The sequence below is a fragment of the Pleuronectes platessa genome, chromosome 16 (assembly GCF_947347685.1).
Source record: "Pleuronectes platessa chromosome 16, fPlePla1.1, whole genome shotgun sequence".
Taxonomy (NCBI): domain Eukaryota; kingdom Metazoa; phylum Chordata; class Actinopteri; order Pleuronectiformes; family Pleuronectidae; genus Pleuronectes; species Pleuronectes platessa.
In genome coordinates, this window is record NC_070641.1 from 14,113,486 (window position 1) to 14,139,741 (window position 26,256).

The 26,256-nt window shown below is 41.3% G+C and overlaps 3 protein-coding genes across 3 annotated transcripts in view; 1 reads left to right on the forward strand and 2 right to left on the reverse strand.

Moving 5' to 3' along the window:
* Nucleotides 1-99: 99 nt before the first annotated feature.
* LOC128459096 (G-protein coupled receptor 183-like) lies at nucleotides 100-11,452 on the reverse strand. Its single transcript, XM_053444206.1, has 3 exons — nucleotides 11,399-11,452; nucleotides 11,230-11,305; nucleotides 100-1,098 (listed from the first exon to the last, which is right to left on the reverse strand). The coding sequence occupies exon 3, from the start codon at nucleotides 1,069-1,071 to the stop codon at nucleotides 100-102; it is 972 nt and encodes a 323-aa protein (XP_053300181.1). The 5' UTR covers nucleotides 1,072-1,098; nucleotides 11,230-11,305; nucleotides 11,399-11,452.
* On the reverse strand, nucleotides 7,860-11,463 carry LOC128458946 (G-protein coupled receptor 183). Its single transcript, XM_053444016.1, has 3 exons — nucleotides 11,399-11,463; nucleotides 11,230-11,305; nucleotides 7,860-9,225 (listed from the first exon to the last, which is right to left on the reverse strand). Exon 3 carries the CDS (start codon nucleotides 9,196-9,198, stop codon nucleotides 8,212-8,214), a length of 987 nt encoding a protein of 328 aa, XP_053299991.1. The 5' UTR covers nucleotides 9,199-9,225; nucleotides 11,230-11,305; nucleotides 11,399-11,463; the 3' UTR covers nucleotides 7,860-8,211.
* A 9,907-nt stretch (nucleotides 11,464-21,370) lies between these two features.
* The window catches only part of gcgra (glucagon receptor a), a 36,567-nt gene continuing 31,681 nt past the window's right edge, over nucleotides 21,371-26,256 (forward strand). Inside the window, exon 1 of the mRNA XM_053443983.1 lies at nucleotides 21,371-21,753. The gene's annotated coding sequence lies outside the window, so the exon portion shown is untranslated. The remainder of the gene's footprint in view (nucleotides 21,754-26,256) is intronic.

Consider the following 26,256-nt stretch of genomic DNA (forward strand, 5'->3'; position numbering starts at 1 on the left):
CCACTACCCTGCATAAAAACACATTCAGTTCAACTTAATCATAGAAGTATAGAGAAATTAAATCAATGACAATCTCTGTGTTTATTATTGTAACAGATCTCAAGAATTTAGATTTAGCTCAGGTGTGATCTTGTTATTTGCTGCAGGGACCCGGGAGCAACACTTCTTAACGCAGGTGTCAGAGAGGAAAGGCACCTTCTCCAGACGACCCAGGTAAACAAGCGGCTGGATGGTGCTGCTGATGTTGAGGAAGGCGAAGCCCACGGGCTGCACGTAGCAGCGGAACACATCAGGGGAGTAGTAGTCTTCGAAGGGGAACAGGGCCACAGGGGGCAGGTAGTTGAACACAATAATACAGAGGATGGACAGCACCATCTTGAACGCTTTCCTCTTCATAGGGTGCATCTCATCTTTTCCTGCACTGCGCGATCTTTTCAGAGCCCACATGATGCTCACGTTACACATAACCATCCAGGTAAATGTTGCCAGGATCTCACCCGTGAATACCTTCTCAAAGTTAGGGAGGCCTCCCACAGTCTTAGCAGCCGAATAGGCAAAGGTGAGGCAGAGCACCAGGACCGAGAGGCTCAACCTGTACTTGATGTGCCTGAGCTGCCCAAACTGAATCGGCAAGAGCACGGCCACAAAGCGATCCAGGCAGATGCAGGACAGAAACAAGGGGCCGCTGGTGTCTTTCACGCCGTAGGAGAACTTGAGGGCGGACCACATCCCCTTGCTATGCCAGTGGTAAAGGTTAATGAAGTGGAGGGGGGGCATGGCGCTGAAGTAGAAATCCATGAAGGCCAGGCAGCCGAGGAACATGTCCGAAGTGGAGGGTTCTTTGCGATTGCGGATGAGGACTGCAAGGACAAGAAGGTTGGCAGGGATCCCTATGAAGAAATTGATGCACTGAAGGGTCAGGTCGAAGAGGATGCCCTCCACCTGACCCTCGCACCCATCGAACACACTGAAGGGTTTCACTGTGGCATTGATGTCACCGGTGGTATTGAGTTGAGGGAAGTGTGTCGGGGCAGAGGTCACGTTGAGAGACGAGGACACGTTGCTCTCCATGTTACTTCAACTGTATAAACCAGGACTCTGATGGGAGAACAACAAGAAGTTTAAAAGGTTTTACTCAATCGTGCCCCTGACAGCAACAGCTGGAGACATTATGCTTTCTTGGTGTCCGTCTGTACGTCCCCATCTTGTGAACATGATATCTAAAGAATGCTTTGAGGGAAATGCTTCAAATTTCGTGCTAATGTTCACTTGGACTAAAAAATGAATTGATTCGATCTTTGTAGCATAGGTCAAGCTTCTTGTGAATGTGATATATCAGGAACACCCAAAACAAATATTCACTTAGACTCACAGATTAACTGAATTGAATTTGGTAGTCAAAGTCAAGGTGGCCTCACAAAATATGTTTCTGGTGTCTTCATCATGATATCTCCAGTCAAGTATGAACTGCTCTGCTTTAAATTTGACCAGTTCACACTTGGACTCAAATGTGAATAGATAAGTTTGATTATCTCATCCAGCCTCAGTCATCTCAAAAAGGCTGTTATTCATTAGAATCACTGTTTTGATCTAATGGGAGGTGAATTCCCGGAAGAGTTGAACTAGTTAAAGTATTAACTTTAACTCGAGGGGACAGACATGTTACAAACAGCGTCAGGGCTTCTCCTCAGGCTGTTATCATGTTATTGTGTCTGTGTGTGGACTCTCCTCTGGGAACCACGACTCCCTGCATTGAGGGACATGTAACTCACTTAAGGGAATCATGATAAAAGCTCCACCCTTTCACAGCAGAATATAAAGGGCAGCTCATCCCAAATTAAAATGGCAAAGTTCATCTTCTGCACAAAGACAAGACTTCTGTTTGTGAGGGAAACGGAAATTTGGTGATTTCCTGGAGCTCTTAAAAGCCTGCATCTGACATTTAGATATACCTAAAGCTCATTTCTGAGCAGAAAAGGGATGATAACCTGGAAAATAAATCCAATAGAGGCTGGATTGATGGAATAATGACTAAGCAAGCAAACCATCATCGGTGTCCTGGGCTTTGAAGTATGTGTCTTTGGCTCTTACCACGAATGGAAGGTCGTTTTTTAAAAATCTTTTGCAGTTTTTTTACACGACCTATTTGAAAATGTGAGAGTGCTCGCATGTGGTGGACCTGAGCCGCCTCCAGTGGAGGGACTGTTGAAGCCAGAGGCTGTGATCGTTCCTTGTACAACCATCAAGGGGCCTATTCTGGTTAAATGTGGACCTTTGTTCCCTGCGCTCCCTCTGTGGTGTTTCTCATCTACCTCTGCTGTCGGCTCCACCTCAGGCAACACACACACTCACGCACACACGCACACACCCCTGTGGGACTTATCATCTTTGACAGAGATGCTTCTCCCTGGAGATGGAGGCTTAATCAATGTTCTTCAGAAACATTTTGAAATCTAGATAGTAACAGAACACTACAAACTTGTTTTTGAACATTTAATTAGGTGCTAAATACTTAATAAACACATTTTACAAATTTTATTTACAACACTTTTTGAGTTTCTAGTCTGAACAAATTATTTGTTTCAACCTACTTGTTAGCTTTTGTTAAATTCATATTTTCCTAATCAGTACTGAAGTTGCAACATATTTTTTGTAAATTTTCAATTCATTGATCTCAGTGATTATATATATATATATATATATAAATACATATCATCTTGTTTCCCTTTATTTCTGGCACAACATTTTTCATGAAGCTTATTGATTTAGAGTTTTGGTTAATTTTATTTGTATTTGACATGTTTTGAATCTTTCAGCTGTTTAATGATCAGAAAAACCATTTGATATTCCTATCTTTGTGGTTTTTGTAATATAGGTTACGTTACAATATATATGTTTTAATGCAAGCTTTTTAATGCAACTATTTTAGAGCTAAAATGAATTAAATACTTCCAATCTATTGATTTCTCATTGAATCCACCATTCACCATTTTCACTTGAGTCAATTGTAAAGGTGTCTATCTTAGATTTGAAGTGCCTTGAGAAAATGCAGTTTGCCATTTGGCGTTATACAACTACAATTTCAGTGAACTGAATACGGCCCAAGCGATGCCAATTAAATTGAAATGAGCGACTGACATGAAAAACAATTTGCAATAGACTTATTAACCTGTGGAGCTTTGTAAAAACAATAAAACAGGTTGGTTTTACTCACCTGTGTGGGAATATTTGTTGTTCGTGCGACGCAGCGTCTTAAAACATCAGTGGGTATTTCAGTGGCTCATTTATAACTAACATGGAGTGACGAGGATTTGACGTTGACCAGGAGGGGAGGATCTGCTGGATTTTCTGATGCCATGGAAATAACGGGTCTCCCAGTTGAAGGCTGCTTGTCGAGATGCCTCCGTGTATCCTCAGCAGCATTAAATAAAAAGGATGCTGATGATTTAGTATTGAACTGTATCTCCTGGGTTTTCTATTTTAAGTGGATTCAGGGGGCCATTGTGGGATCTATCTGGTGATGCTGTGGGTTTATGTGTGTCATTCTTACTCAGCCCTTCATCCCCATCGCCTGCTTACTGGAGAGGCTGAGCCCAGGTACACTATAGAACAGTATCCATGAGTAATTTTCCCCCGGTCTCTTGTTTTATTTGTTTTATGACATTTTTAAATTGCTGTGTTGCAAAATAAAAGCCCTTTTGCTCTGTCTCACTCATGCATGTGAAGGATATCACAGTGGGGAATCCCTCTGAAGTTTACATCACTTAACAACTGCAGGTGGGAAGAGCTGTGTGAGCGTGCGGAGCCTGTGTGCGAGCATGTGTGGTCGCAGGGTGTGTGTTGGGATGGATTGTTTCACAGCGGTGGTTCGTTGAGCTTCTGCTCGGGCGAGTCAAACTGAATGTTCTGTTCCCATCTGAGATCAGAGACAAAACCCACATCGATCTGTTGCCTTTTTGATGTGTAAATCACCAGAGAGAGAGAGAGAGAGAGAGAGAGAGAGAGAGAGAGAGAGAGAGAGAGAGAGAGAGAGAGAGAGAGACTCCAAGCGCAGGATGCTGTAATGTGGTTGCTCTATCTCTTTGTAGTGCAGGGGGCCGTAGTGGTCTTCTCTTCATGTTCATGTGTTTTACGAGGACAGCAGGGTCTCACTTGAAGGACTTTCAGACTTGACATGATATTTACTCTTTATGAAATTCCCCAGGAGTGTCAGACATCTGTCAGGTTCACTCTGACCTCCTTCTTACCAAATGAAACTTCTCACAGTTTCACACATGTATTTTGTATTAAATACAATAAATGTTCTCCTATCCAATCAGGTGCTGAGCTTTGGTAATCCTTGTCTCTATGTAGCAGCTGCAGCTCTTTTCTCTAATTCTCCAGGTTTCTCTCTTTCTTTAGAGACCTGCCTAGTGGGTTTATATCCACCACTTTTTTTTATTTTTTATTAACAACTTTAAATATAAATTTGACAAAGGCCATCTTTGCGCTGCGCTGCCAAGGCAAGTGATGGAACATACATCTAACACAGTTTAGACTAAAACTTACTTATCCAGGGGAGAATGTGTTTATGAGGAATCAAATGAATGAGACAAAATGCACAAAACGTCAATATAACATCATTAGAGTTAAAGCAAGAACAATCTGTTTATAGAAAAAAGCACAAGGAAACTGGACATATTCTGGGCTCCTTCAATGGTTCATATAATTGTAGCAGAGTTGAGTCACGTTATACATAAACATTTAGTGCTTTGTCTCCCCCTTTCTCTTATTCTCTGTCTCAGATGTTCTAATGTTAGAGCAGGAGGCAGCTTACTCTATGTCAGGGGTCGCCAACCCCTGGGTCGATCTCCCAGTCTTCACTGGAGTGCTTTTACTCTGAAACAGGTATGGAAAGTGTTGTAAATACATTTGTGTCAAACAGATAAACCTTGTGGTTCACAGCAGAATAAACTGAGAAAATCATCTTACCTGAGTTTTAATGTTTATCTGATGAATTTATGTCACATTTTATTTTTGAAATATTTGCAGGAGTGGAAGATGCACGGCTTCATACTGTGTAGTACTGGTATTTATTTGAGTACAAGGGACTTATTTTATACAAGGAAATAATCCTATTTGTGGCTATATTCAAATCAAAGCCTATATGTAAAAACATTGTGGTTCAGTAGCAGCTCCTCTGCAGAACATGAAATGTAACTGAGAAGCTACATATTTTGCATTGCAAATATTCATTGATATTCTTTTGAATATTGTACATTGAATATAAAAAGTTCCTTGCTTATATTTATTTCTTGTGCATTCAGCCCTTTAACAGAAATTACATGATGATTAACTATTGGAGCTTATCGGTCAAAGTTCAAAGGTCAAAATTAACACGTATATGGTCTTAAATACATTTTCCCAAAAGCTTTTTATAAATAACAATATAAAGAGTCTGCATTGAACGTTTTATTTACTAAGTATTGTAGGTAAATTATCTCATATGTTCAGATACAAACACAAAACAATATTGGACAATGTTTCTTTGCTCTTCGGGCCCTTTTCTGTCATTTCTTTCTAGCGGTTGTGCAGAGACAGAATTGGCTGTGGAAGCAACCTACGTGCGTCATCGCAGTCGGGATGAGGAAAGCTAAAATTAGAAACAGGACTGAAACTTTTCTGTGAAAGCACGCACCCTGGAGAAGCTGTCATCAATCAAAAAACTTTTGACTTCCTAGACAGGTGAAAGTAGGGTTGGGACATGGTTTTTTTGAAACCACAGGCCTTCTCTTCGGCCTAAATGTTTAGTCAAAAGCCTGAAGCCACATGTTCCATTGTTCTGGAAAAAGCCAGAGCACAGGGAACTCAGTCTCCCAGGATTCCTCAACTTCAGACAGAGGTGTGAAAAGCCTCTTATTGGTCACTCTGGGTCCAGGACCTGTGAGGTCAATGGGCCATTATAACGCCACTTCTCCCCCTCTTGTATCTCTTTTCTACAATCCTTCTAAGGAGGCAGGCTGCCAGCTCTTCTCCTTTATTGCCGAGGGGGAAGCCTGGCTACTCCAGCTCAAATCTTCTCTTCCCATCCAACGAGAGCAGCGCAAGAGTGCAGCTTCCAGCTCACCTCATCAAGGAAACCTCCTCTCAAACCAAGCTCTCCCAAACTCCAAGCAGCGACTCGATGTCCTGCAGGTAAGATTCAACCAGTATCTGAGCTGCACAGGTCAACAGAACCACGAAGGTAGAAACCATTCGACCGGCGAGACGATTTCACAGAACTTCGAACTGAACTGCAACTTCCTTTTCCCCCTCTCTACGGATGGGTAACAAAACTGGGCTTAATAATTATACCAGGCTAAGCAAGACTGTTTATTCAATACTGGGTGATGTTTATGAGTCTGATATGTGTTGTGATATTTTGGGTTATAAGTTATTCGAAAGTAAGGTTAGTTTGTAATGCTCTTCACAGTCTTTCTTTGCATTTCAGTCTACCCTCTTTGTCTAATTTAGCATCCACACAGACACACGCATATCTCTTCACCTAATTAAAATCTCCCCCCCGCTACCGGTCGTAAAACAACTCAAATACACATCTTTGTTTAGTTATTACTTTGTTAGTAATTTGTGTTTTGATACTTTATTATATTCATAATAAATGTTTTTCTTTCACAAAGGTTTGTTTCATTAATGTTGCATAAGTGAATTTTACCAACCTCTACACTCTGAAGAACTCCATAACCTTCACTGTTCATTATCTAATCTTTAATAGTAAATATTGAGATTTCTAATTGAACTAGATCTGTATGAGAATGATCTTTACATTTGATTGTTGGTCCCTGTTACCAGGGTGGTGCCCCGTCGTTTCTAAATTATAGTTCCAAATTGTATTATTCTTAATTGATAATTGTACTGTTTTTTTATTAATAATTTCTTTATTCTTAATTGATAACTTTATCGTTTTAATTAATAATTGTATTATTTTTAATAAAATAATTTTGTTATTTTAATAATCATATTTTAGGATTATTAAGAATTAGCCAACATCAAGTCTACCTATTATTGCACAACAGTAGAGAGGTGAGACAAAGAGAGAATGGGACAGATAAAGAGGGGAAATATGATGGTTATTTATCCGAGTGTTTTTGCTGCTTCCAAAGCTTTGGCTCTAGTAAACCCAGATTGACATTTTGGGGAAGAGCTGGCCAGGCTCTTCCAAGGGTCCGTCCTACATCACCTCTGTAACACCCCCATTAACACATTCTATTTAGTTGTTTAAATAATACGAAGCACTTTTTAATAGCAGATTTATGTGCATAGATAAAAGAGTATCGTAAAAACACATGAAAAGTATTTTCTTACCTTCGGAGAGATCTGTGTTCGCCCAGTTTCCAGTCTTCATGCTAAGCTAACATAAACTTCGACTACATACTGTAGCTATGAGGGTGAGGTATTTATATTCTGCATATCCTATATTAAGTTGGACATGGATAGAGGAGAGTTTTCCAGCCTGTCCAGCTTCATGCACCATAATAAATGGAATCATATCATGCATGAAACACACATGCAAACCTGTTTCACTGTTCCAGTGGGGGACACTCATTGATATAACCCCTAACCATCACAAATACATGACTTACCAAAGTCTAACTTTCAAACTTACCCTAAAACTCAAGTCTTAAGCCTCAGAAACCTGTCCCTACACACATGGGGGGACCTCAACCTTAAGAGTCCCCATAGATCAGTGTGCATTCAGGTTCAAGTCCCCACAAGGATATCAAAACTAACAAACACACACGCACATACCTCATTTGTGTAGTTGCATGTTTGGTTTTCCAGTTACATTCCAACTTCATGAAGTAGCAGGTCACTGGTGAAAATCTGTTTTATTCTGGAGGGATTTAATATGGTACAGTTGATTCGTCTGTTTTGTACACATGGTGGCGCCAAAGCCAAGCAAGTATTTTTGAAGGATTTCCGTACATTTGAGAGAGCAGCTTGGAAACCAGCAAAGTTATTGTAATAAGAGAAAATAATTTTGGAAAACAAAATCAATTTATGGCATGACATAAAAAAAGTATTCGCTCGTTTTATCATAATTCCAGCATATTTTAAAACATATTTAAATACTATTTTTTTCTTATAAAACCACTACCCTGCATAAAAACACATTCAGTTCAACTTAATCATAGAAGTATAGAGAAATGAAATCAATGACAGTCTCTGTGTTTATTATTGTAACAGATCTCTAGAATTTAGATTTTCCTCAGGTGTGATCTTGTTATTTGCTGCAGGGACCCGGGAGCAACACTTCTTAACGCAGGCGTCGGAGAGGAAAGGCACCTTCTCCAGACGACCCAGGTAAACAAGCGGCTGGATGGTGCTGCTGATGTTGAGGAAGGCGAAGCCCACGGGCTGCACGTAGCAGCGGAACACATCAGGGGAGTAGTAGTCTTCGATGGGGAACAGGGCCACAGGGGGCAGGTAGTTGAACACAATAATACAGAGGATGGACAGCACCATCTTGAACGCTTTCCTGTTCATAGGGTGCATCTCATTTTCTCCTGCACTGCGGGATCTTTTCAGAGCCCACATGATGCTCACGTTACACATAACCATCCAGGTAAATGTTGCCAGGATCTCACCCGTGAATACCTTCTCAAAGTTAGGGAGGCCTCCCACAGTCTTAGCAGCCGAATAGGCAAAGGTGAGGCAGAGCACCAGGACTGAGAGGCTCAACCTGTACTTGATGTGCCTGAGCTGCCCAAACTGAATCGGCAAGAGCACGGCCACAAAGCGATCCAGGCAGATGCAGGACAGAAACAAGGGGCCGCTGGTGTCTTTCACGCCGTAGGAGAACTTGAGGGCGGACCACATCTCCTTGCTCTGCCAGTGGTAAAGGTTAATGAAGTGGAGGGGGGGCATGGCGCTGAAGTAGAAATCCATGAAGGCCAGGCAGCCGAGGAACATGTCCGACGTGGAGGGTTCTTTGCGATTGCGGATGAGGACTGCAAGGACAAGAAGGTTGGCAGGGATCCCTATGAAGAAATTGATGCACTGAAGGGTCAGGTCGAAGAGGATGCCCTCCACCTGACCCTCGCACCCATCGAACACACTGAAGGGTTTCACTGTGGCATTGATGTCACCGGTGGTATTGAGTTGAGGGAAGTGGGTCGGGGCAGAGGTCACGTTGAGAGACGAGGACACGTTGCTCTCCATGTTACTTTAACTGTATAAACCAGGACTCTGATGGGAGAACAACAAGAAGTTGAAAGGTTTTACTCAATCATGCCCCTGACAGCAACAGCCGGACACATTATGCTTTCTTGGTGTCCATCTTAACGCCCATTCTTGTGAACATGATATCTAAAGAATGCTTTGAGGGAATTGCTTCAAATTTTGTGCTAATGTTCACTTGGACTAAAAAACTAAGTGATTTGATCTTGGTAGCATAGGTGAGGCTTCTTGTGAATGTGATATATCAGGAACACCCAAAACAAATATTCACTTAGACTCACAGATTAACTGAATTGAATTTGGTAGTCAAAGTCAAGGTGGCCTCATAAAATATGTTTTTGGCTTCTTGAACATGATAAGTCTGCCTTTTGGAAATTTAAGTTTGACCAGTTCACACTTGGACTCAAATGTCAAATCTCATCTAGCCTCAGTCATCTCAAAAAGACTGTTATTCATTAAAAACTGTTGTGATCTAATGGGAGGTGAATTCCAGGAAGAGTTGAACTAGTTAAAGTGAGATATTTCCCGAGAGAACAGAGGTGTTACCAACATCGTCAGTGCTTCTCCTCATGCTGTTATCATGTTATTGTGTCTGTGTGTGGACTCTCTGTGTGTAACTCACTTAAGGGAATCATGATAAAAGCTCCACCCGTCCCTTTCACAGTAGATTAAAAAGGGCAACTCATCCCAAACTAAAATGGCAAAGTTCATCTTCTGCACATAGACAAGACTACTGTTTGTAAAGGCAGTGGAAAAAGCCTGCATCTGACATTTGGATATACCTAAAGCTAATTTCTGAGCAGAAAAAGGATGATAACCTGGAAAATAAATCTAATAGTGGCTGGATTGATGGAATAATGACTGGAGTCAGAAACTAAGCACACCATCGAAGGTGTCCTGGGCTTTGAAGTCTGTGTCTTTGGCTCATACCATGAATGAAAGATCTTTTTTAAAAATCGTTTGCAGTTTTTTCCCAGAATGTCACGTTTTGTTCCAAGCTCTGGGACTATTCACAGCCGCTCTGAGTCAGGCTGATTTAAACGACCTATTTGAAAATGTGAGAGTGCTCGCATGTGCTGGACCTGAGCCGCCTCCAGTGGAGGGACTGTTGAAGCCAGAGGCTGTGATCGTTCCTTGTACAACCATCAAGGGGCCTATTCTGGTTAAATGTGGACCTTTGTTCCCTGCGCTCCCTCTGTGGTGTTTCTCATCTACCTCTGCTGTCGGCTTCACCTCAGGCCACACACACACAAACACACTCACAAACACACGCACACACTTCTGTGGGACAAAGATGCTTCTCCCTGGAGATGGAGACTTAATCAATGTTCTTTAGACATGTATTGAAATCTCAGACTTGACAGGATATTTACTCTTTATGAAATTCTCCAGGAGTGACAGAGATCTGTCAGGTTTCCTCTCACCTCCTTCCAACCAGATGAAACTTCTCACAGTTTTACAACTGTGTTTTGTTTTAAATACATACAAAATTCTCCTATCCAATCAGGCGCTGAGCTTTGGACAATCCTTGTCTCTATGTAGCAGCTGCAGCTCTTTTCTCTTATTCTCCAGGTTTCTCTCTTTCTTTAGACATTTCTCTTTATTTCTCTACCTAGTGGGTTTATATCCACCACTTTTTTTATTCTTTATTACCAAATTAAAATGTAAAATTGACAAAGGCCTGTCTGCGCTGCCGAGGCAAGTGATGGAACATACATCTAACACAGTTTAGACTAAAACTTACTTATCCAGGGGAGAATGTGTTTATGAGGAATCAAATGAATGAGACAAAATGCACAAAACGGTCAATATAACATCATTAGGATTAAAGCAAGAACAATCTGTTTATAGAAAAAAGCACAAGGAAACTGGACATATTCTGGGCTGCTTCAATGGTTCATATAATTGTAGCAGAGTTGAGTCACGTCTTACATAAACACATAGTGCTTTGTCTCCCCCTTTCTCTTATTCTCTGTCTCAGATATTCTAATGTTAGAGCAGGAGGCAGCTTACTCTATGTCAGTGGTCGGCAACCCGTTGATCGCGATCTACTGGTCGATCTCCCAGTCTTCACTGGAGTGCTTTTACTCTGAAACAGGTATGGAAAGTGTTGTAAATACATTTGTGTCAAACAGATAAACCTTGTGGTTCACAGCAGAATAAACAGAGAAAATTATCTTACCTGAGTTTTAATGTTTATCTGATGAATTCATGTCAGCGGAAGATGCACGGCTTCATACTGTTGAGTACTGGTATTTATTTGAGTACAAGGGACTTCTTCTATACAAGGAAAATCCTATTTTTGGCCATATTCAAATCAAAGCCTAAATGTAAAAACATTGTGGTTCAGTAAAGAAAATGATGTGGAACTGAGAAGCTACATATTTTGCATTGCAAATATTCATTGATATTCTTTGGAATAATGTGCAATGAATACAACAAGTTGCACAACTGCCTCAGCTTGTCTATATTTATTTCTTGTACATTCAGCCTTTAAGAGAAATTGCAAAAAAATATAAATATGACCTTCCTAAATGTTTTTTTTTGGAAGATATCAGGGTGGTAGATCTCCCTGACACATGTAATCCTGCAGGGTTCAACCAAAATTATAATGTGGGATGTTACTGATACTATGCAGAAACCACCCGCACACACTGGACAGCCAGATAGTGATTACAACCCTGCTGGTGTAGCCAGAAGCATCGAGTATTGTTTTCAACAGTGTGTGTGTGTGTGTCGGTGTGTGTGTGTCTGTGTGTGCGTGTGAGGGTGGGTGCTTTGACGGAAGGGTGTCTCCGGATGATTAACTTTCGGAGCTGATCGGTCAAAGGTCAAATGTCAAAGTTAACACTTATATGGTCTTAAAGGCACATTTTTCCAAAAGCTTTTTTATATATAAAAATATAAAGAGTCTGCATTGCTAGGTTGGGATATATATGCAGCATGAGCATGTATCACCCTTCCTGTGCTTTAAAAAAAAAAGTATTCTTCTGTTGATTTTTGCAAACATGCTTTTAAATCTGTCTGGGTCAATACAGAACCCAACTACTTATACATCTTGAGTGATATTAAAATGAAGAAGTCTTTTGTCTAACATACTGCATGTATTCATTGATAGCATGACCTTACACACTACGGATATGTCAGACATCTGTAGATATTTGCCTAAAGTCTTGAAAGAGATGCAAAGAAACAAAATGCAATACATGCAAATAGAGAAAACTAATACCAACTTGTTCTGCAAACGTCTGTCTTTCTGTCTGTCTGTCTCTTCATTCTGTTCATTAATGCTTCACATCGAGCTAAATTACAGATCTTTTATTAAAAGTTGCGAACTTGAGTCTGAACATTGTGTCAACATGCAATGTATGACAAAAGGGCACGAATTAAACGTGTAAACCACACACTTGAAGGGAAATAAAGCAAATTCAGAATAATTTTGTGAAAAACACAGACTTTAAAATCATTGCAGATAAACCAGGTAGGATGAACACAAAGTTTTCTAACTTCAATCTGCACCACAGACTGTTTGTAAAAAACCCTGATATAAACAACCTGCATGCAAACAATAAAAAGTGACATTGTCTTTTCAAACCAACGTGTTAGCTTAGCAAAGTGGGCACGTCAACTAACTTTAACTGTAACTAAGTGTATTTCCTCAGATTACTTGATTTGACAGGCTAACATTAGCACGAGGTTAACAGCGTAAACCTACACAAATATCTGAATTATGCGATCCTAAAGTAAAAAATAAGCAATAAATGTATTTATTTTTATTAAATATCAATATAAAAAAAGGGATATTAAACATTCGGATTGAGGAAGAAAATTTCTTCATTTGCATGTAAGCTGCAGTATGTTGAGCCTTCAGGGTCACTGTAGAATAAAGAGCAGTAGAAGGGAGGAAGGTGTTAAATTATCTCTGATATACAGTATGGCTACTTTTTTTACAAATGTAACAGCATGATGGCTTTTGTACAGTATGGGTGCAACAGATTACCTCAGTGTCAGTCACAGTGAACTACATGCTCTGCGCTCCAAAGATGCTTGTTTGCTGAGCTGATTCCTTTAATACGATTTTGACGTGGACGTAAACAGTCGGAACTAACCGAATGGCCCACAGCCAAAATAGGAAGAATGGGCATCCCACCAACCTTCCACCCATTACTACAATTATGTCACTCTGAATAAGCAGTAAATCACCATAATTATGGCCCCTTGGTGTCACGGTGTCTAACCAACAGATAAACAACCCCGAGTTTCCAGTCGTGTCCTAATGGATTTAATTACTGAACCAAAAAACAGAATGCGATTCTTCTTATTCAGTTTTCAAAATGAGCTGCTGAATCTGACTCACAATAACGGCTGCTGGTTATCTGATTTATTTCAGAGTGATGTGGACAAGCTCAGATTTATTATGAGAACAAATCAGCAAGAGACAGACAGATCTATTTTTAAGATGATCTACAGCTTTGTGAAGACAGTAGCACTCAGCTGCCTTGAAGAATTAAAAAATGAGGAATATTTTGTGTGGAAATAAAACTGTTTTCGAAAAGTGGAGTTGTCCGTCCATCTATCCTCTTCACTACTTGTCCTTTTGAGGGTCGCATTGGGAGCTGGAACCAGTTGTTACTGGTCGGGGCCAACATACCATTCACACTGACTTTCACATATATGGTCCATTTAGAGTCACCCATTCTGTAACCCCAATCTGCATGTCTTTGGACTGTGGGAGGGAAATCTACACAGAAACAGAAAAGCATGCAAACTCTGTATAGAAAGATTCCAGCCCCAGTGTTCAGATACACCTACATATCATGCTGTAATTATACAATATTGAGAAAATCACAGCTATGCAGCATCAAACTCCACTGATACTGGTTGTATTTCACATTGCACGAGTTGTATCTTATTTGTCACTATTCATTGTCTGTGGAGGCAGTGTTAATCAGTTCCTTATTGAATCAATTATCTCTATCCTCTATTTCTATTTGTTTGTGTCCGCTCTTTGCACTTTTCCCACCTAATTACACTCTTGGTATAATCTCATTTACACAGGGCCTGTTGAGTCAAGCACCGGCTCAGTCGAGCTGAGCTGTGTTTGGGTGAATGGGGAATTTAAGTTCAATTGCTACTCAGAATAACAAATTAATATTCATTATTGATGTCAACGCAGCAGGTATGGAATCATTTTGCTGCTTTAAACTATCAGTAAATCCAAATTGAAGCAAGAATTAGACTCAAGTAACGCTGACGGAGAATTTTAAACACCAATCAAGTGTTTGGTTGTTTTGATTTTGCTGTGATGACAGGATTTTCATTCGCTGTTTGCAACTGTTTGCAGAAATCTTTTATCTTCCAGACACCAGAACATGGTGGTTACCTCCCAGACAAAACAGCGTCCTCATCCACCCGAGAGTCTCATTAATCATAAATCCAGTTTTGCAAACAGGCAGAAAAAAGTGTGAAAATGCTGACAAGAGATATATTTTGCATTGAAAATATTATGCTTTTTTGTCTTTCTGTCTCTTCCTCGCTCTATGCTGAATTAGGTTCCTAATGCTAGTGACAGGACGCCCCAGAGGAGACACTGCGAGGGGTGTGAAAATATGATTTTTGGAAATCAAGACAAAAATTAAAAACACAATAAATAGCAGTCTTTTGTAATTGTCCGAATATGACCCTGAAAGTGATAAGCAACTAGCAACAGCATCAGTGCACATTGGTGAATACTCTTTCAAACTAGTTTAAATAAATATTCTTTGTATGCTTCTACTACCTCCAGGGATAATTGTTGGTCTCAGCTTTCTGGCATCTTCAAGGTCAGAGGCTGAATGTTTGGGATCCACTCAGCACAAATATCAACACAGAGGAACTCTTGAAATGTCGTATTGGATTTCCGATGTGCATTTATACTACATTTAGCTCAGAATAAGGATTATTTATTTGAGGAAATTCTAATGAATTATTTGCTTCCATCAACCCAATGTAAAATATATCAAGTATGTTTGAGCATCAATATGATACAATGTATTGTACAAACCAGGCATGAGCACAACAATTTTAGATTCAAGATTCAAGAGTTTTATTATCAAATGCACAGAGATAACAATTAAGCAGTCGCTGGCAACGAAATGTAGTAGTGTGTATTTTTAAATTATTCCTTTCTGTTAATATTTCACATTTCTAAAGGCGCAAATCTCCCGGGTGTTTTGCTAAATTATTTGTTAGGGCAGATATTTGCTTCACAGCTTGTGAACTGTGAAATGTATTGGGAGGACTGAATAATTTAGTCCTGGGTTCTTTATGAATAAAGAACTCGACTAATCCTCTTATGCTTTCAGAATGAATATTAACCTCTATAACAGATACAAGCCTCTAAAGAGCCTTTTTTCCCTCTGCAGAATTTAAAAGATTTAATTCAAACCCACGTCTTAGTCATATAATGTTTTTTTTTTTTTAACTCCCATGTTGCTGTTCAAATGCTGCTAGTGGAAACTTTTTGGAAGAATTCGAGAGCGGAAATCCTGCCGGGTTCCTCTTTTGTGTGCAGCTGGAGACTAATAAACCACTTAACTACCGTTCACATCTTTCAGAAGAGACTTTAGTTTGGATTTTCCATCACATCGCCTCAGCAGACTGTGCCTTTGTTCGTTGGTCAGGAGTCGTGTGAATAGGGAGATAACGCCATTCGTCAAATGGCTATTTTTACACTCAGGGACGTGGTCCAACTCTGTGACATGAGCCGCGGGGCTCTATTGTACCTCTGCAGTCCACAGGAATAAACACCTGCCGCTGTTCTCAGAATAATTATACACAATGTTTGAGCCGGCCTGTCACACAGCGGCCAACTCGGCTCTCAATCCAGAGAAGAAACAAAAGGTCTTTAGCATCCATGTGTGTTTATCCCAGGAAGACACTGCAAAACACTGGATCCTTGTAAAGGTGAAAACATCTCCTCAACATCCCTAGAGGTTGCATATAAGAGGGTTGCTTCAGAAGTTTATGGCCTTTCTCAGTCTGCTTTCGATTTATGTATTTTTTTCCTTTTTGCTTTTGGTTTCCTATTTGGTCTTAGGTTTGAAGGGAGCTGCGTGGTCTAAGTCGTAAAGAGGTGATGCCGCGTACTTGTATGCACCAATCAGAACTTGTGAAGACAGCTGTAGGTTTGTTTACTTGTTGCATTAGTGTAAATAACAACTCATGATGTTTTTTTTAATTAATAGGGTTGAAATCTAGGGGTTTATAGGGGTATATTGTTGAAGGTAAAAATATTCCAAACTTTTACAAAAAGGCTTCAGAGTAAGGCTGTTACATTTGACAGATGACTGCAAATAACAGTAAAATGAGACAACAGTTGTAAGTATTATGTATGATTTGATAATATGATATTTCTAAACCAGAGCCTTTCAGGTCTCAGCCCCTTATGAATATTTTTAAAGAAACTGAACAAACTGAAAACAAATCATCACTATCAAGCTCAAAGGTGATATTTATTATTTTATTTCTGTGGCAGTTTATGTTTTGCTCAGAGAAACTTTCACAAAGTAATATTGACATAACGAATCATTTGAACCTCTTGGCAGCAGTTGTGCACATCATATAATCTTTAATATTTGATATAATGCGTTGTACACACTAAAATGTAATCATATTGATTAATATCGAATGGCTATTTTAGCTGGTAAATGAAAAGATAATAAAGTACAATCTAACACAACATAGTAATAATGATATAGAATAAATTAATTGTTGAAAATACATGAACAGCTTTTAAGAAATGTCCTCATACATGCTTACAAGTAAATTACATTTCTGTGTTTATATAATGCTCATATAATAAATGATAAAAGGGTTATATGCTGTATGTGGATTCCTCTGGCAGGGAACTGCAGATGTTAAAGAAGCCAGGCTGCGCTCAGCGACGCTCCTGTGGTTTCACCATGTGCAGGGAGAGTCGACGTCTGATAAGAGTCGCGCCCATTCCAGTCTCTGCTCTGGCCTCCCCGGGGAGGATCATGGTCTGGCCTGCTGACTGTCAGCAGTACCAGGGTGAGAACAGAGCTGATAGCCTTTCAACATGACCGTACATCGGGCCGTCCCCAAACACCATGCCATTACCGCTGATGGACATCTGGCTGAAGAACACTTGTGCGCCCGGAAATCCTTGAATGGAAACATGCACGGATTGGCTGTTGGCGTGAGCCTCCAGTCGCCTGGTTTGGGGATGTATGCGTGTTGTTCCACTACGTGCTGCTCAGCAACTCACTTCTCTTACCTCAAGTCATCACAGCAGCTCCAGCACTTCCATTGTGGACTCAATGTTTTCAAAGTCAAAGTGGAGAAAAAAAGTAAATGCTTTTCTCTTTTAGACTCAAGTCGGTGACAGAAAAGCAGAAAAAGTGAACTCACAGGTTAAAGTTATAACTTGACTATTAAGTTTTCTTCAGATTATGACATTTTATGACCTGTGGATTCATGTTGAAAATTTCACAAGGACACTCTATTAAAGCCCTCGACGAATTGAATGGAAGATGGCGTAAATAATGAGCAAGTGAAGCAATAAACATCTATAGGATTGTTGCCTCATGCGAGCTACATTTAACAGTAATTGTCTTTCAATGAGCTGGAATGTAAACCCAGAAGTTTCTGGCCAATCACAAGTAGATTAGGGACAAAAACAGGCCTTTAAAACTATGGAAGCATTATTTGCGTGCCACAGCGCACTGATCTCATTGTCTGGCTTTGAAAACACGACGCCGCAAAATGCTGCTTGGATGGCCAGACTCAGAGAGCGTGACCAGACTCCAAACAAGTTTGTCCCAGAGGACCCGGAGGACCCACAGGCTGGACCGCAGCTGACCCATGCAAACAGCACACTGCAACATGCTGCACTCTACCCTACTGCCAACCCTGATTGTGTGGCCCTTTTCACCTCAGCCCGGAGTGTCCCCAACACCAAGCACAATCTTTTCATGGTAGTAAACATGTGATACAAATGCTGGTCCGAGCAGAGGCTTTCCTCCGACTTAACCGACATAATCTATTCATTATGACGTAATCAAATGCCTTGGAAAGGATTGGAAAGTAGCTTTTACTCTACCACATATATTTATAGCACAGACTCTATGAAAAGATGGAAGACGTGTCTAGAAATGAAGCCAAAATACCCAGAATGCCGCTATCGTACGCATTTGGAGCCAAAGTCTGCAGATAGGGATCTGGGGATTGAGCCGCTCTACCGAGGTACTGATACATGTGCTCAACCAATAGTAAGTCAGTCTCAGCTGTCCACATATTGTGATATGGCATCAAATAACTGATAAGCTGAAAAATGAACACTTACATCAGTGTAATAAGAACTCCCTTGAAACACAAAAAAAAAAAACATGTTTGAGAACATTTATGTCATGTACATTCTTGACGTTTTTGTTTGGTCTTATCGTATTCACTAACCTGCATGAGGCAGGATTTATTACCTCTCCTGCGGCCGCCCTCCAGGGGGCACTGGAGATGCTTTGGCTTCACTTTTGGGGAGCAATCATGTCGTCCTCCTTTCTATACGGTCTAGTTAGAAGTGTCAGGTCTGTGCCAGACTAACAGTTGTTACATTAGACCATAGAGCTGCTTAGTCCATTACCTGAAATCATTACTAGAAATCGTACATATATTATTTAGATTACATTTTGTATTAAAACGAATCTGTACTGACTTTGAAGCCTGCGGCAGATTTGAGTGCTATAATGAGACGAGACATTGGACATAGAAAATGTAGGGATAGCAGCCTGCGGCGAAAAATAGTTTTTGGTGTTTATCTTTTAATTCTTCAAAAGCCATAAATTAATACTGAAATGTTACGTATGTGTTGTTGTTTAACTATTCTACTGTGTTATCCCTGGCTCCCTCTGTTGGATGGTCTGGCTACTGTGCCTCTCTCTCTCACATATAAACAGATGCGATGCATTTTCCATTTTGTGCCCTGAGGGCCTATATGGAAGACATGTCTTATTGCATGATGTTGTTAAATTATAAGACACGTTTCTTTTTATAGTTTATTTGGAGCTTCTAGAACGAAAAGGTACATATGTTTGTATGATCAAACGATGGTTAAGCAAGAGGCTGTTGTAATTCAGAGTGTGGATAGAGACTATAAATGTGCCAGTAATCGAATTCAAATGCTATTATATATAATATCTCCGAGGACGGGGGGTTGGAGGGGGAACTTCACAACCGCCTCCTGATTTAACTTTTCATTATTTCCAACTAATTTAAAAACAGTTCAACATAGAGGCAGTGATTTCTGCGTGGTGGACGCCATTGTGTAGCACTTTCTCCTCCAAGAGAGCTTGAGGCACCTTCAGCACCACCGTCTTATTCTTGCACATCTCATGTTTTGCATCCAGAGGAAAAACAAATCAGGGTAGCTGCTGATCGCTGTTTCCTCCCACATGCAAAGCCGGATACCTTCAACAGCAGCTGTTCGAGCACATGACAGCTGGGGAAATGTATTCTGACACTGTCCACTGCAGCTGTAAATGTATGGCTATTCTTATCAGTACAGTAGGTAAGAGAGGATGTTTAACAGAGGGCGAAAGATACAACAGAAAAACTGGTCAAAGCAACACTTTAATAATTATTACATTTCATGCAAAGGTGGGTCCAGTGGTAAGCACGGCCCCATCACAGCTAGAAGTTTCTTGGTTCAAATTCCAGTGTGGTTCTGTCTCAAGTCGGCACAATCTTCATGTTTCCAGGTACAGGTTTCTCCCACACATGCAGATTCAGGTCAGGGATTGGGCTTACATTGGCCAGAAGTCTGGACCCATTTAGTTCCCTAAATCTCTAACTGTCTAAAACGCCCTATCACTCAATGTTAAGGCACGGGATCAAAAATTCCTGGACCCATAATCATCCCTTTCACCAAATGTCATGGTAACCTGTCCAGTGGGTTTTGTGCAATCTTGCTTATAAACAAATACACCAACAAAAAGACAGGTGTGAAAACGTAAGATCAAATGACAGGATAATCAAGTTGGAGATCAAGTTTGACTGATATGCTCATGCATAATAATTGTAAGAATAATGTTTTACAAAATTATATTCATGGCAGAATCCTATCTGTTGCTTTAGCCTCAGGCCTGCAGTCCTGACTGACACATGCTCAAGGTCTGTGAACCCTGTTTATGGGCAAAGTTCATGTGCAAAAAAGTATGTGTTTGTTTTGCAGGGAGAAACAGTGATTTGTTCAGCACAGCAGCTTCCAGAGGTCTACACCTCCTTCTCATTCGAGTCTCAACAGGAGGGCTTTCATTCACAAGTGGTCAATTTCACTACGAGGCGATTTGATTGATTAGTTGATCGAGTGTCCCAGAGATTGCCCAGACTGAGTGTTAACACAACAGCTGGAACTCGAAGATAATCCTGAAAACACTGAGAGTGTCCGATGCGTTTTCAGGCGCTAGCTCGTTCCACACCTTTGTGATCTCAGCTTGACATTTGAGTGGTGGTCCCACAAAATTCAACCCTCGGTAAGGAAACTATAGTCCGGCTTAATAAAAGCATCCGCTCTACCCCTGGCCTCACCAAGGATAAAGACACACAAGAGTTTGACGAAACGGCAGGAGTGGGACAGGGTTCATGGAGCCAATACACTATTTAGGAAATTGGGGTGAAGTGTGGAGACCTCAGGCGAAACCTTTCTGTCACTCTCTCTCTCTCTCTTTGCTTTAACCAGCTGCTGGTGGAAGCATTTTTACACCACAGAGAAGAGATTATCTCAATCAACGAGACTATGACCAAATCCTATTTTAGAGTTAGGCCATGTATATAAATATATATATATTGGTTTTTGACATATTTGACCTATAACACGAGATAAATTAACAATTAAAGGAACATTAAAACTTGGAAGATGGTCAATAAATGTATCTTGTATCTCTAATAATAATAAGCTGCAGCAGGAGTCAAGTCAGAATTTCAACAAACCAGGATGGTGAGAAGTCTTTGGTGAAACATGTGATGCACACACACACGCACACTAACACAAACACACACACACACACACACACACACACACACACACACACTGACACACGACCTGGTCCCAGGGTTAGCCCCCCCCCCTCCCCCTTTTACGTCACACGGGTACAAGGAGCGCGAGTCAAGCAGCAGTGCGGCTCGCGCTCACTCAGCCGCTGGTGCCATCCACTGTCACACAACTGACGCCCCTTGCAATTTACCTTTATAATCGACTTCTCTCTACATTATTATTATTATTATTATTATTATTATTATTATTCCTTTACCTCTGTAATTTTAGAGGCAGACACAGGGAAGTTGTTCGCGGACAGGACAGAGGAGTCAGAGAGAGAGAGAACTCGGTCTCCAGGAGCTGAAGGTGCAGGCACGCGCTCATCACATTGTGAAAGTTGGATTTTACGGCGGAGGAGGAGATATCGCCCGACAGATGCGGCTCAGAAGATGAGCAGCGGTGAAGAGCGGACCGGGGCAGATCAACGGAATCCAGAGCTGTCCACGGTAACTCACTTGATTCAGTTTCCTCTATTTCTATATCTAGTTTAACTGCTTTTTTCCACGCGTGCGTAAAATGTGCCGAATGTCAATCCTCGCATGTAAAAACAAAACGTTCGTTGGTCTTTGCATGAATTTAAATAATAATTTGACTTTTCTGGTCCCATTTATATCCTTCTACTTACAGTCTTTGCTGAGAGTCACAGACGCACCGATCACTATTGGTTTCGGGTTTTATTCGCCTGTTAGAAACGTGATTCAATTTCTGGAAACACTTTTCTCCAAATTGCCAGCAACTGCAGTTAGTCGGACTTATCGCTCGTGTTCGACCGCCGTGTTATACAGACCAGACTGTATCTGGAATCTGCACTTGGTCTGCTGCCCGGTCTGCACTGGCACACACACACACACAAACACGTTGACCGTGCGCGTCTCAGTGGATGTGAAGATGTGTCGTGCGTAATAACAATGTTACGCAGTATTTTAAATCCCCCCCACTATAAATTCACTGTGCTGAAGTTAACTGAAGACGCCTCTCGGATGAGGGACGTCTCCAAACCGCATCTGCCCTCGACTCAACTCCTCTCGGATGACTGATAATCTTCACATACACCACTAGTGTCTGCTCAGCCCTGCAGACTTTTCACTGTTCGTCTGGCTCAGCATGACTGTGAATGTGTGGTGAAATCCATCTGCACAACTTCTTAAATTCCTACCATTGCTAAATTTAGTTTCTGAAGCAAACAAATGAAAATGATATTCTGCTTATTGCACCAAATAGACACGTGCCTTCTTCAATCTCTGCACAAGCCACGGTTCTTACAGTAACACAGTAATGTTGTTGCTTCATGATGGGCAAGAAAGATACATATGAATATTATATGATATAATGCAACAAATACCACACGTGAAAAATAACACAAATTTTGTGATGTTGATGCAACTCATTGTGTTTCAGCTGCACTTTGCTTAAAAGAGGAAACACATTCAAGCTGTGAATAACATTTTAAAGCCGCCGCAAATGAACCTCTGCTTATTTACTTATTAGAAGAATGTGTCTAATCATGTACTGGGCCGAATAAACACATATTAGCGCGTCTCTGTTTATAATTTAACTCAGAAATCATACGAATTTAATTGTTGGGGGAGTTCAATGTGCAGGAGTGATTTTGATCCTAATTAGAGCCACTTGGGCAGCGTCACGCGAGTGAGAGAACAACATGTGGGCCCCCGGTCCCTTGTGCATCTTGTATTGTGTCTAATGAGTGGGCCTGGATTCATGTAAACACTCCTCACACACAACTGAACAAACATATTAATTATTTTGTCCACGGCACATCTGCTGCGGTGCTATAGGAGCTGCGCACTTCATGGTTTAGAGATGTCTCGCTGTATGTTGTCTTAAGTGGTAATTTGAAAACATTAGCAGGTGGAAGGGGCTCTAATGCATACCGAACACACATAAGTGCAGTTCTGAGATGCATTAAGTCTTAATATTCAGCTCTCTGAGTGCTGCCACACTCAGCAACGTGAACTTTCCTGCTTGCGATGGCTATTATGTATGTGGCTGAAAATTCTGAAGGATGAACACAGGGTTAAAGGGGGAATTGCGTTTGCTAACAGGCTGCTTATATATATGACCCGTGTTTGCATGCAAGCTGCACACTGGGCGGTCCAAAGATGCTCGGCAGCTGCAGGACTTGGACTGTGATCGGCCTCGAGGGGCTGAGACTGGAAGCAGTGAGTGCTTTCTGATCTCCCATGAGCGCAGTGTGTCAGAACCGAACAACAGAGTGTTCAGCTCCAGCGTCCTGAGGTCCGTCAAAGAACGGTTACTCCGCTCTCTCATGGCTTTATCAGCGTTGGATAAGGGATACATCCTAAGACCTCATGTGACCAAGGATGGCCTCATCTTCACATTACTCTCATATCCTTCATCTCCCTCGGTATAATTGTGTGGCCTAAGCCAAACAGCATCAGCATCACGCAGCGTGGTCTGCTGTTTGCCTCTGAGGCTGCAGCGTCCTTATGTGGTAGGAAGCTGGGGCTTTGCTATTCTTGTTGCTCCACAAAAACAAACCAACAGCTTATTCTTTTTTTTTAAAGATGGTCACCTTTAATATTATAGCGCTGTATACCATGTGGTAATGCTGTGTTGTGGAGTCTTGCTTCGTCAGGGTGTCAGCTGTAAGGCACAGAGTTGGTTACAGCCGACTTACAGAATATGCTCATCCTACCTGAGCATCTGTCTGTATTGGTCTTTTTATTAAGACACGAGAAAACATTTACGCACTTGAAACTAATGTTGATGACTTAAAGAAGAAGAAGAACGGCAGATACCATTATTAGAGTTTAGTAAAATTGCATTACCAATCAATTTTATTTGTAAATGTTTTAAGAAAAGAACGTTTTACAACTCAATAAGTATGAACATTTTAGCAGTTGTGAGACGGTCAGAACTTCCTAAACCTCCTCAGCTTTATTTTTGCTCGACTATTTACCTTTAACAACAGCTCATTCATTAACCAGAGTACGAGTGAATATTGTCTTTATTATTTAGCTACTGGAAAATAATCAGTAATAATGGGCAAAGAGAAATTAAGACCCTCCCCTCCTCTCCTGAAAAAAGTCAGTCTACCTTCAGCTAAAAAATAAACCATCCTCCTTTTCTGACCTCCTCTTACTTTGTGCTGTTAAAGTTACTTGTTTTGTCTGCAACTCCCTTTCACTGCTCTCCAGATTCACAAACATTTGTTTGCCTTGTATCGACCTTGACCTGTAGCCGAGCGCTGGCGACTCTTGCAGGAGCTCTTGCAGAGGGAAGAGTTACGTCTGCCTGAGAACATTCTGTGTCTGTGGTCACTGTGGCTGCTGGAGAAACACGATGAGGGAGAATAAATCAAAGATGGGGAGGAAACGTGACAGAGAACTCTCTTGACTCAAGTTTACTGTACAGTGTCACAGTTGGTGGGCGCTGTGAGATGTAATATGACGTATCTGACACCAAAGTGCTTCACCACAGACTGTCAAGTGCTTAGTGCTTGAAAATGCATTTGTTTGGTACGTAGCCTCCGTGTGTCAGTGCTGGAGAAAGATCTAGAAGCACCCATAAGGGGAAGAAAATACTCACTTTCCTTTTAACCAGTCCCAGTCGTCTTGTGCGGCACAAGCCCGGTATACAGCGATGGTGCCTCTGCAAAACCAGACCATCTGTGCTGAGTGATCTCATCACAAGTGGTCAGCTCTGAGCGCAGGTGTGAACACGCCCAAGATGCATCGAGGACGCATTTGTGATCCGATCACTCAGATCACATTCAAAGGTGGTCCCTCTCTTTCTCTCTCTCGCTCTCTCTCACACACACACATATACAAACAAACAAACACACACACACACACACACACAAGACCCATCTGTACAGCCAGATTCGCTAAAACAACATAATTAGGTCTTGCAAAACAGAAATGATGCATGTGTTTATTTGCATTCAGCAGCGCCAAGTGTGACCTGCATGAAGATGCATTAGTAGCCAGAGCGGTCCACATGTAATCGGCTCATATGAGGGTCCAGATCTGAATGGGATCATAGCGTCTGGGAGAAACTTGCTCTGATTGAATATTTGCATGTTGGGGAAAGAATCTGCAAATACACAAACCCATCACAATAGAATAAGACTTTATGTCAACCATGTGAATCTTCTGCAGAATGCAACGTTACTGCATGCATGTCGCAGCTAGGTGTTAGTCGTTGCTGAGTCGTTTGGAGGATGCCGTCGTGCAAAGCATAACCGATATGCTGCAGGACAGAGTTTAAAGAGAGGTGAACAAAAGAAACGCTTGACACATATAGAAAGAAGGAAGGAGGACATCCTCACATATCTCTGTCTCCTGTGGTTTCCCACACTGTGAGACATCTAAAGAGACGAGAGCGAGAAGAGAGAAACAGAAGTCTTGCATGTGCTTCGCTGTGCTCCCTTTATCTTTTCTGTGGCTTCAGTGCCGGGAATCGAGAATTGAGAAAAAAGTCATAGACAGAAACTACCTAAAGTGCTGGGAGACTGCAGGCAGAGTGAGCATGCAAGCAAAATCAAGAGAGCTAAAGAGAGAGGGATGATAAGGAGATCCTCAGCTGGGTGATGGCCTGTGGCTGTGCAGAAGACAGGTGTGAGAAGGAGTGTATGGGTGTCAGCAGCCATCAGGTGACCACGGATGTCCTGTGCAGCTCTGCAGGCTCCGGTTTAAGTGAACCCCCACAATGGATCCAGGGAGGCTAAGAATAGCTTCAACTACAAAGGGCTGTCACTCTAGATTGTAACAGAGCGGCGATAAGAGTCTGTCTGGAAACTGCCGCAGGGCTCCACTTAGACGTGTTTGCCATCCAACTCACAACCCCGGGTACACACACGTACACACTCCAGTAACACATTCTCAAGTGGTTAAATCATTTTATAAGACAAACACAAAAAAAAGAATCCCCTCAGAAACAATGCAGGTATCCACTACGTGTATCAC